The 12,526-nt window shown below is 38.3% G+C and overlaps 1 protein-coding gene across 5 annotated transcripts in view; it reads left to right on the forward strand.

Moving 5' to 3' along the window:
• The first annotated feature begins 12 nt into the window (after positions 1 to 12).
• The window catches only part of LOC105475567 (meiosis regulator for oocyte development), a 50,228-nt gene continuing 37,714 nt past the window's right edge, over positions 13 to 12,526 (forward strand). Inside the window, exons 1-4 of one of the 5 annotated variants that reach the window (XM_011730935.3) lie at positions 13 to 196; positions 1,139 to 1,236; positions 5,553 to 6,886; positions 7,208 to 7,306. In XM_011730935.3, coding sequence (XP_011729237.1) covers positions 5,593 to 6,886; positions 7,208 to 7,306 — 1,393 coding nt within the window. In that variant the 5' untranslated portion in view covers positions 13 to 196; positions 1,139 to 1,236; positions 5,553 to 5,592. Of the gene's footprint in view, positions 197 to 393; positions 587 to 626; positions 798 to 1,081; positions 1,237 to 5,552; positions 6,887 to 7,207; positions 7,307 to 12,526 lie in introns of those variants that run through there. The other 4 variants (XM_011730938.2, XM_071094866.1, XM_011730936.3 and 1 more) reach the window with 4 other exon arrangements.

Genomic DNA, 12,526 nt, shown 5'->3' on the forward strand with positions numbered 1-12,526 from the left:
CGGCGGGAAACTCCCCTTCCAAGGCGCGGCTGCGCGTCCCCGAGGCGTGGTGGTAGGGTCGTGGGCCCCAGCCCAGTGGTCCAGGTCACGGGCCGCGCCGCCGCGGCCGCCATCTTGCCCGCGTCCGGGCGCCTGCGGCGGGAGGGGCGGTGTCCCGGCCGGAAGCGGCTGTGCGGCGGCCGCGCTGCCACCTCAGGTCAGTGAGTTCGACCCGACCCGCGTCTCGGGTCTCGGGAGCGCAGCGGCCGCAGCTAGGGGCCCGAGATAGCCTAGTTGAAAGGCTCGGGCGTCTCGGCGGGGAGCGCGTTCTGCGCTGTGGGGTAATCGCGCCGGGCGGCCAGCCGGTCGGGCCTCCGCGGGAGCCACCGGGGGCTGCGGGCCGCCGCGGGACCTGCGGGGACCTCCTCGGGGCGCAGAGGCCACGCTACAGCCTTCACCGCGGCAGGCTTGTGGGGAGCGGCGTCCCCGCCTTTCCCGGGAGGCTCAGCCAGGTGCTTGAAGCGGGAGAGTCGGATTCAGACTCTCACGTGCCCTGTTGCCATTGTACCCTCTTAAATACTGTACTTCTTAAACGGCCTATCTCCCGGTGAGCTCTGTTCTCTTCACATACGAGTAGTGAAAATTCCTTAAGAGGATGAATGAAACCTCACACATGTGGACTTTGCTGAATTGGTTAGCAAATGACTGCTTTTGCAGGCCTTTTGTATATTTTAAGGGAAATTTGGATATGTGCAGTGCATCTCCTGGAAGATGCTGATGGTGGAAATTTCTTGAAACCGCTCTCGTAATTTGCCATGGTAAGAAAAGTAAAAGACAACATCAAAAAGCATGTGATTGGATACTTTGTACACTTAGTAGTATTGTAATGTGTTGGACTTCACTGTCCAGTAGCCACATGGTATTGAGATGTGCTGTAAGTGTAAAATACACATCGGATTTCCCAGAGTTGGTGCCAAAAAAAATGTCAAAATCCTCACTAATAATTTTTGCATTGATTACATATTGAAAGGATAATGCCGTTGATATGTTGGTTAAATAAAATATGTTTTTAAATTTAATTCCACCTATTTTTACTTTTTAGATGTGACTACTGGAAATTTTTAAATCATATGGCTCACACTGTATTTCTTTTGGACAGTGCTGTTACAGATATTCTGATGAATAAACACAGAATGAGCATGGCTTTCCTTTGCTGATAAGTCACTGATGGGAAGTGAGACTTGTTAAACTTGAAAGGTGAGGATATAAATACAAGCTATACTTATTGCAAACCGCACCCCTTCTGCACCTAATTTTTTAATGTCTCCAACATTTGGAAAAAACATTAACTTTCAGGGCTGATTACGGGAATGGTAGTGATACTAACATCTATGTGATGTGAAGAGTTCATTTCAGTTGATGTCACAACTTTGTGAGATGGAAATGGGATAGATTTTATCTCGGTTTATGGTTTTGGAGTATTACAAGATTTGTTAGGATTTGAACTGGGGAGTGGCTGTAGGATTTCTGACTCTATATTGTTTTCTTTACACCAGATTCTTGGTGATGTATGTTCATGATCAAGGAACTGTTTATCCTGTGTATTAGATGGTGAAAAAAGTACACTTCTTAAAAGGGTGGACATAGATGCACCTCTCTATACAGGGTTACTCTTATAATGTGCAACCTGTGCAGTAGCGCATAGTCCAGCATTTATAATGGCTAGCACTTATTTTAATGGCTAGTCTGCTATCACTGTCTTGACTTTTTAAATAAGGGGCCCTGCATTTTTATTTTGCACCACGCCTTGCGTATTGTGTAGCTGATCCTTTCTCTTTGCAGTAATCTAGGATGGAAGTTGAGAGACCCTGGACAAGCACCCAAACATCTGGTCTTCACTTTACTGTTATGTAAAGTGAGAAGAATTAGTCTTTTTCTCTCAAGTTTTGATTCTGTATGAATTACTGTCATCAGATTTAGTGGATGGCAGTATAAATATTTTAGGTGCATGACAATGGAAGAAATGCTGATATTCTCCGTTGAGAGTCATGTGAATCAAAGTTCTAAAATTTACGCTACAACTCGTATTTTGTGTTTTGTAAGATGGATTTTTCTATGTGGCATCAAAATTGCTTACCATAGACCATTGGTATAAAGAGTAGGGTTGTGGAATGAAGGCCTAAAGAGTGTGTTTATTTAAACATTGATTTTTCAATGAGATGGGAAAATGGGGCAGATCTCATGATGTCAATTAAGAGGTTTCCTTTGTGGTGGTATGAGTTTGAAACCTTACTTGGCAGTATCTGTTCCTTTTCTTTGCTGTCATAGCTGCTGCCTATCACATGAGGTGCCCCTTTTCCTCCTCATTCTTAAATTTTTTAACCTCTTTAAGGTTGGGCTTAATTTTATCACTATAGTGCAGGTTTTTTTTTAGACCAGAGACTTCGTCTGCTCATGTTTGCTGCTGTGTTCCCAGCTTTATGACAGCGCCTAGAACATAGAAGGTGCCCAATCTTACAGAATAAATGAAGTATGATAGCAGACACTTAAATATTGGCTGGAGCCAGCCTCTCCTATGAAGGGTAGAAGTGGAAGCATGAGGAAATAGGTAAAACTTGGAGATACCAGTTGTGAGAAGTGTCAGAGGGATCATTCAACACATGCATTTATTTAACAAATGTTTATTAAACTTCCTACTGAGTGTCTAGCACTGTACTGGGGACTAGAGGTACAGTGGAACACAAAAAAATACTTCACCTGCTCTCATGGAGTGTATAATCCAGTAGAAGAGACAGAAATGGATGATTAAAGGGAAAGAATACTGTTTAATGACAGTGTATGTCTGAGTAACCTGACCTCGACTAGGGAGGGGATGGAGGGTGGTTGATGTCAAGGTTGAGCAGGTATTAACTTGACCCAGAAGGCAGAGAACTATGCTTTAACCAGAGGAAACATCATTTGCAAAGGTATGGTGATGGGGGAGGAGGGTATACTCTAGGAATTGAAAAGGACAGTGTAAAAGGACAGCAAGAATGTTGTGCCACAAGGCCGATGCAGTAGGCAGAGACCAAAAGCATTTAGGGTTTTGTAGGTTAGGTTGAAGATTTGGAATGCTATAATAAGAGCAGCTGGAGACCATTAGAGGGTTTTAAGCAAGGAAGGATAGCCTGGTCAAAGTTGTGTTGTAGAAAGATTTTTACTCTGATATTCTATAAAGCAATATTTCCGAAGGGCCCAGGGGAAAGATGAATAAAAGAAAAACTGCCAGCACCGCACACCAGATATGTTGTATACCTTAATTTACTGAAATCAGTTTTCAGAGGCTTGAGACTATCCTCAGTGTGGTAGCACTTGGAAGCCTGAATGAGGAGACAAGATGATAAATAATTGGGTAAATGACTGGCAAACGGCAAACCCAAAGTGACAAGTAAATGAAGACATTGAGGGTGCTAGTAAGAATATAATTGAAATGATTGATCTTGGGCTTGAGAAATGCTAAAGAAGGAAATAAAATCAGTATAAGAATTCCTTAATCAGCAGTCCCCAACCTTTTTGGCACCAGGGACTGGTTTCATGGAAGACAGTTTTCTCACAGACGAGGGATAGGGGTGGTTTCAGGATGATTCAAGAGCATTACATTTATTGTGCACTTTATTTCTATTTACATTGCACTATATAATGAAATAATTATACAACTCACCATAATGTAGAATCAGTGGGAGCCCTGAGCTTGTTTTCCTGCAACTAGATGGTCCCATATGGGTGTGATAGGAGACAGTGACAGATCATCAGACATTAGATTCTCACAAGGAATGCACAACCTAGATCCCTGTCATGTGCAGTTCACAGTAGGGTTTGCACTGCTGTGAGAAACTAATACTGCTATTGATCTGACAGGAGGTGGAGCTCAGGCGGCAGTGTGTGAGATGAGTGGCTCTAAGTAACAGATGAAGCTTTGCTCCCTTGCCTGCTGCTCACCTCCTGCTATATGGCCTGGTTCCTAACAGGCCAGGAACCAGAACTGGTCTGCGGCCCTGGGAGTTGGGGACTCGTGGTCTAAATAATATGAGTCTATTTTAGACTGGTAATTCCTAACTGAAACTTTTGCAAGACTGATAATTCCTAACTGAAACTGAAAATTATGTTTGAGTTGAACTATTTAGTATATCTTTATTAGGAGTCTCTGCCAGGCTGTATATATGGCACTAAGGATAGAGAGGTAAGTGAACCATAGCTTTACCCTATGTGAACTGACAACATAGTTGTACAGATACCAATTGCAATGAAGATTTTAAGTATGTTTATTCATTTTGAATCTAAACTATTACCTTTTGCCAACCTCAGAAACAGGCATTTAAATTTTTGTAGACAACCTTAATTATTGAAACACCATTTTAAACTATAGCTATATTTAGTTTGTGTGCTTCTACTGCTAGAATATTTATTTTTTTGCAAAAATTCTACTTTAACACTTATTCAAAGTTTGTAGAACCGAAAACTGAAAGAGCCTCTAATGATCACTTAATTCACTTTCTCAAGAGTGTGGTATGTGCGTACCACTGGTCATAAACAGGATGCTTTGTAGATAAAACACAATCAAGCATTTTTAATAGTTATATATTTCAGTGTAGGTTAAAAAATATATTTAACATAGCATACCATGATTCATGGACCTTATGAAGAGATTAAAATCAATTTTCAGATTTTAAAAATGAGTCAGTTTAAAGAAAAATATTAATGGCACAGGTGTTACATGACTGGAGTTTGGGAAATACTAATCTAAACCAACTCCTGCATTGTGTAGATGAGAAAACAAAGGGGTTCCCCACACACAATGACTTTTCTGAGGCATATAACTAATATATGGCAGAGCCAGGACTGGAACTCAGGTTTGTTCAGTACATTCCAGTGTTTATTCTGCCATACAAGGCTGATGCTTATTACTGAAAGTTGAAGAAACCTCTGTCTTAATATGGCATTGTACTTTAAATCTCCATTGTTCGTTATGATGGCCACAGATGGTTATTTATATTAAAATTTGTTAAAATTAAGGTTTAAAATTTGAACTAGTCACGTTTCTAGTGCCCAGTAGCTACATGTGGCTAGTGGCTACCATATTGGACAGCATGAACATGGAACATTTCTGTCATTGCAGAAGATTTTATTGGGCAGTACTGCTTTAAACTATTGCTTGGGAATGTGATTCATAATGCTTTTAAGTTTCCCCCCTTCAAAGGGATAATACTTATTAATTTGCTTACCACACTGAAGTCGTTATAACCCTGAAGTTAAGCTGAAGGTACTAGTAACAGTGCAATTAAGATAATTGATCTTGGGAAATATAGCCAGGATGGGATTCTCAGATTCCTACCAGCTCATTTTATTGGAAGTGGTTGTTATTTCTCCTTTTTTTTCAATAAATATTTTCTTGAATTCCTAGCAGATAGAAATACAAATATATTGAAAAAGAGGGTTCTTGAATAGAGAATTGTCTGACTTTCTGAATAGTTTATTCAACGTGAGAATTATATTTTGTTGATATTTTAAAACTTTTTGTTTTTAAACATTTTCAGTGAATGGACCTGAGTGGACCCTTTGAGCACATCAGTAAACATGAGCGGTACCAAACCTGATATTTTGTGGGCACCACACCAGGTTGATAGATTTGTTGTGTGTGACTCAGAACTAAGTCTTTATCATGTGGAATCTACTGTGAATTCAGAACTCAAAGCTGGATCTTTACGTTTATCTGAAGACTCTGCAGCTACATTACTGTCAATAAATTCAGATACACCCTATATGAAATGTGTTGCCTGGTATCTCAATTATGATCCTGAATGTCTGCTGGCAGTTGGACAAGCAAATGGTCGAGTTGTACTTACAAGTCTTGGTCAAGATCATAACTCAAAGTTCAAAGATTTGATAGGAAAAGAGTTTGTTCCAAAACATGCACGACAATGTAATACCCTTGCCTGGAATCCACTGGATAGTAACTGGCTAGCTGCTGGTTTAGATAAGCACAGAGCTGACTTTTCAGTGCTAATATGGGATATCTGCAGCAAATATACTCCTGATATAGTTCCCATGGAAAAAGTGAAACTTTCAGCAGGTGAAACTGAAACAACATTATTAGTAACAAAACCACTTTATGAATTAGGACAGAATGACGCTTGTCTCTCTCTTTGTTGGCTTCCACGAGACCAGAAACTTCTCCTTGCTGGTATGCATCGTAACCTAGCTATATTTGATCTTCGGAATACAAGCCAAAAGATGTTTGTAAATACAAAAGCTGTTCAGGGTGTGACGGTAGACCCATATTTCCACGATCGTGTTGCTTCCTTCTATGAAGGTCAGGTTGCAATATGGGATCTTAGAAAATTTGAGAAGCCAGTTTTGACACTGACTGAGCAACCAAAACCCTTAACAAAAGTAGCATGGTGTCCCACTAGGACTGGTCTACTTGCCACTTTAACAAGGGATAGTAATATTATTAGATTGTATGATATGCAGCATACACCCACTCCCATTGGGGATGAAACTGAACCCACAATAATTGAAAGAAGTGTGCAGCCTTGTGACAATTACATTGCTTCCTTTGCATGGCATCCAACAAGTCAAAATCGAATGATAGTTGTAACTCCCAACCGAACAATGTCTGACTTCACTGTTTTTGAAAGGATATCTCTTGCCTGGAGCCCAATTACATCTTTAATGTGGGCTTGTGGTCGTCATTTATATGAATGTACGGAAGAAGAAAATGATAATTCTTTAGAAAAAGATATAGCAACGAAGATGCGCCTTCGGGCTTTATCGAGATATGGACTTGATACAGAGCAGGTGTGGAGGAACCACATTTTAGCTGGAAATGAAGATCCACAGCTCAAGTCACTCTGGTATACTCTGCACTATATCCTTTGCATTGTGAATTTTGTGAGGTGAATCAAGTAGAAATGTTCTTGAAGTTTGCTGAAAAGTCAGTCTATAAATATGCTGAATGTTTTATATACAAATTCAAGTTACATAATGTTAACATTATAAAGTAAAATTGTTCTAAACTTTTGAACTCGAAATACTGCTTTGTAGATTGTGTAGGAGGAAGAACGGTGTATCTCTGCAATAGAGTCGAACCATTTACACTAATACTTATAAATTGGCTCCAAATCAAAAGTAAATTTAGCTTTGAAATATTTTGTTATGCATCACTAGTATTTCCTATGCATTTAAATACTTATGAAGCAATACACAGAAGATATGGATCAGAAATCTCCAGGCAACAAGGGATCGTTGGTTTATGCAGGAATTAAATCAATTGTAAAGTCATCGTTGGGTAAGAAAATTCTATTTCATTTTCTCCAATATGTTTATAACTTTTGTACTTTTATTTTGCCCTCTCTATCATTTGGCAGAAATTAGGTATTTCAGGATCATGTACATAAATATTTTGTTGTTTTCTGATTAGATATTTCAGTGTATTGTTGAGTTAAATGCATACTTGTATTTGTATCCAAAACCCTTTTTGCAGGGAGTCTTAATTCTCTGAAGTGATGTTGACTTTCTTAGATCTATTCACATGTTTATTCAATGTTATTTTTTTGAAAACCCACTTTGAGAGGTTTTACGCTAAACAATTTATAGGTTACTGATTGTTAGTTCAGGTTTTATCACAACATTTTGCTTCTTAAAAGCTAAATTAAAAGATCACTAATTGAAGGAGACCCCTTTTCATTTGGCTCCCCAGATACTTTCATTGAGCCATCTAACAGCAAGGAGTATGATATGAAATATGGCCTAACTTGAAGGAATTATACCTGAAATAGTCCTTGGTGAATTAGTGAATGAATTAATTAATGTGTGAGTTAATGTAGGATTGAAATTGCTATGTTAAACTATTAAGCAATAACGTAAAAGTGGCAAAAACCAAACTTTCTTTTTTTTTCTGTCTGCTTTAAACAGTTGTTCCTATTCTTTTACTGGAATTGAATAATGGATTATATTAGAATTGCCGGTTGAGTATACCTTTTCCAAAATGGCTTGGGGACCAGAAGTGTTTCAGATATTTTCAGATTTTGAAATATTTGCATTGTATACTTAGAGATTGACCATCCCTATTCTGAAATCCAAAATGCTCCGATGAGCATTTCCTTTGAATATCATCTCAGCACTCAGAAAGTTTCAGATTTTGAAGGCTTTTGGATTTCAGTTTTCAGATTTGGGACGCTCAACCTGTATCTCTGTGACCTAGGATTCGTTCTCTAGCTTTTGTTAAGTCAAATCTGGGCCCAAGTCAAGCTGTTAGAAAATTAGTTAACATTATTTAGTCAAAGAGCAGTAATAGAAGTAGTAAATCCAATTTTATTTTTTACAGAACTTGTATCAATACCATACAAACAAAATACAAAATAATAAAATGTTTTAGAGTAGGTTAAGTGTTTTAATTAAACTGTTACATTATAGTGCTTTTTTTTAAGGTCTTTCAAATTACTTTGGTTCACTTTACTGAAAGATGCAGTAAACTACTTACTGATCAGATTGATTTTATTGTTTTTGTATTAGCCCTCCACCCAAAAAAGTAACCTTTATTATAAATAGTAAAATGAATAAGTTTGGTTAGAAGCTGCTGTTTTTATTAACGTAGGTAAACGGGCACACATACTGTTTTACCCCCGCAAATGAACCTGGTACCATAGTTCATGATTTTAGAGCCATTGCCTATTGCTACAAAGAATTAAACACCACGTTTATAGATTTTATAGTGTGTTAGTTTTACAGTAGATTAGGCCACACTGCACTCAATTATTTAGAGGTTGGTTATTGTGTTTTTTGTATTTTGATATATTTTAAGGAAAAGCCAACCTCTGAAGAAAAGCCAAAGGGGAAAATGTAATATGTTTACATTTCTGGTGCACTAGAGACAAACTGAGTATCCCACCCCTGTGTCAAAATAGTTTTTATCCAGTCTAAAGAAAGACTACTGTTGGAAAGATTTCCTCATTCATCATTCTCTCATTGCTAGGTTTTCAGCTTTTTGTTTTCTTTGGTATAGATATTTTTGTTTTTACTACCCAAAGGTGAAAAGTAAAGAAATAGTGTCAAATATGCCACTCTTAGATTTCAGTCTTCTATTTGGCCATACCTTTTCCTCTAATTGTCTCTCTAATAATTTCAACACATAGTAAGTCAACACATTGAGCCATCTTGTCCACAGTAACCTAATATACAAGTTTATTAGAGCACACAGCTAAATTTTGATTTTGGTAACAAATAGTATATATATAAGTGCTTGCTATGAATTAGTTGCTTTTCCCATGTTACTTTAATTTTTACAACTACAATATGAAGTAAGCTCATTCATTCAGCAAGTATTTATTACATGCTTACTGTATGCCAGAAGTTATCCTAGGAACTAGAGACATAACTGTCAAGAAGATACATAAATCTCTTCCCTCATGGAGAATGAGCATCCCTGCTCTTGGGGAATTTACATTCTAGTTTAGAATACAGACAAGTAAACTGGCAGTTCTAACACAGGGAAGAACAGTTAATTACAGGAAGGACTCCTAATCTGGTTGTAGGGATTAGAGGTTTCTCAGAGGAGGTACAGTCAAAGACAAGGTCCAGACAGGGAGCAGCATGTGCAGTGGACCCAGAGGGTAGAAAGCATAGCACATTATTATGGCTGGAACAGAGCATGAGAGAGGAAGTGAGGAAAGAATAGAGGCTAGAAAGGTAAGCAATGGGCTAACTCAAGAAGGACTTAGAAATCATGTTAAGAATTTAGGGAGATTCATCTTGTAAGACAGGGAAACAGATGGATTTATGACAGATTTGTGTTTTTAAAGGATCAAGATTGATAGGGATATCAGATAGAAGCCTGCTGCAAGGAGGCAAGACGTGATGGTATCCTTACGAAGGTTAGTAGCAGAGGTGCTAGAGAAATGTGGATACATTAGAGAATAGGACAAAATTTAATGATTAATTAGATAAAGGGGTGGAGAAGATGGAAAAGTCAAAGATAGCGCACATATATTTAGTTTGGGAAACTAGTTAATTTTAAGTATGTTAATTAGGAACACACAGGAAGAGTATTGGTTTATTTTGGAGCAAGTTGAAATCAAGATGCTTAGGTAGAGATGTCCATTGGGCAATAGGATATGAGATCAAAGCACAGGGGAGGAATATAATATATGTTAGAAATAAATTATATTTGGTAGAGTAGATGGAATTGTTTGGAGTAAGAAAGAGGTGGCTTAAGGAGACTGAGGAGGATCATTGAGAGTTGTAGGAGAAAGATCTATGTGGCAAAAACCACAATCACTTTTGCACCAACTTAATATATATTCATGTGGACGAGGGAAGAGAGGTCAGTTGTCCAGTGCTCCATGCTTCAGATCCAGCCAAATAAGAACTAAAAAGGACTCACTGAATTTAGGACTAGGAGAAGGTCTTTCATGGGCGGTATGGATAGCAAATTGCAGTTAGATTAGAAATTCAGAGTGGGTTGAGGAAATGAAGTCATCAATTATAAATACTTTTTTTCAAGGAATTTGACTATATAAAGGAGGACAAAAAGATATTCAGTAGGAGGAGACAAATCTGGAGCCGGGAGCTTTGTGTTGCTTTCTTTTTGTTTTCAACATGGGATTAATTTAAGCATGTTTAAATGCTAATTGGAGGAAGCCCATAGAAAGAGGTTAAAGATGCAGAGAGAAGGGAATGAAGCAAAGTTCCTAGAAATGGGAGGGAATGGGATCCAGAGCACAGTTTCTTTAGATACAAGGGTGCACACCTCCACATTTGCCAGAGGAAAGGGGAAAAGGATGCCGTATGCAAGATGTTTAAGGTTCAATAACTAGAGGCTGAGGGATTTCCCATTTTATGGCTCCTGCTGAGAAGGAGCAGGGAGGTTGTAGGAAGAGGATATGGAGAAGAGGAGAGAGAGCTGTCTTGAGAAACATGGGAGGATTACTGGGTAACATTGTTTTACCAGAAGGTAGAATAAAGGACAGTAGGGTGAGATAATTAAATATATTGGCAAGACAGTGATTCACTTGACCCTTAGGATCTTATTTGGATAGAGATGAAAATGAATACAGGGTAAGACTGATAAATAAAAATAATGGTGGTGAAGATACTGTGAGGTTGTGAAGAATATAAGGAAGTGAGATTTTTGGAAGGCTACATGGTTGTGGTCAGAAAGTAGGTCTTTTGGAGGAGGACAGTTTTGAGTGTGGCTGTGAAAGGAGTAGCTTAAGTCTTAGAGGTGTAGACCACTGGAGATAAGGAAGCAGAGGAACTGATAGGCTAGTTTATTGAATGGGCTAAGTGTTGAAATCAACCAGGACAAGAAGAATGCATGCTCTGAGGGAATCTCTTCTACAGACCTGTATAGCAAGTTCACAGTGTTATTAGTAGGTATAATTCCTTCCTTTTAAGATGGCAGAAAGTTGTATTAAAAATATTGGCCTGCTTTTCATCCATCATGAAAATAATATTTTTTATGCTTAAAGAGTAAACTCTACAGTTCCAGCTACTCAGGAGGCTGAGATACGAGGATCGCTTGAGCCCAGGAGTTTGAAACCAGTCTGGGCTACATAGAGACCCTGTCTATCTTTTTTTGTAAAAAAAAAAAAAAAAAAAAAAAAAACGAAAATCTAATCTAGAGAACTGAGAATTTGTCTATGCAAAATGACTACAGGGGCAAAATAGCTAGGATTTCTTATAAACTGGATAGTTGTATTGCTTGGTTATTACATAGATATTAAAATGAAACAGTTAGTAGCTATAAAGAGCATAGTGTTTGATTGCTGATTTGAAAGAAATGTTAAATCCTAATTTTTTTTCTTTTTTTTTTTTTGGAGACAGAGTCTCTGTCACCCAGGCTGGAGTGCAGTGACACAATCTCAGCTCACTGCAACTTCCATCTCCTGAGTTCAAGTGATTATCGTGCCTCAGCCTCCTGAGTAGCTGGGATTACAGGTGCATGCCATTACACCTGGCTAATTTTTGTATTTTTTGTAGACACAGGGTTTTGCCACATTGGCCAGGCTGGTCTCAAACTCCTAACCTCAAGTGATCTGCCTGCCTCGGGCTCCCAGAGTGCTGGGATTACAGGCGTGAGCAGTCGTGCCTGGCCAAAATCCTGATTTTTAATGTTTAAATAAACTTGTTTTCCTTGCAGCCATCAATAAAATGTTTTCTATTATTTATATATAGGACAGTCTCAAATTTAGGAAATACAATTTTGTTATTTTAGTGTTACATAACATGCATAAATATATTTTACTTTGCTTTTAGAGATATATTAAAAATGTATGTATATGTTAAACTTGTAAGTCAAAACCCATGCTGACATCATATTGCTTATTTGATAATTCTAATAATCAACTATAGCATAGTTATCAATAAAAAGGTCTCTAAGCAGAAAAAATACATGATATAGTAACCGTGTTCTTAACATGCGGGATATATTAATATTTCCACCTCCTAGCAGTGACCTCTTTGAATTCATATTCAGTCATCCACTGCATAATGACGTTTCTGTTAACAG

The sequence above is a fragment of the Macaca nemestrina genome, chromosome 4 (genome assembly GCF_043159975.1).
Source record: "Macaca nemestrina isolate mMacNem1 chromosome 4, mMacNem.hap1, whole genome shotgun sequence".
NCBI classification, from domain to species: Eukaryota; Metazoa; Chordata; class Mammalia; order Primates; family Cercopithecidae; genus Macaca; species Macaca nemestrina.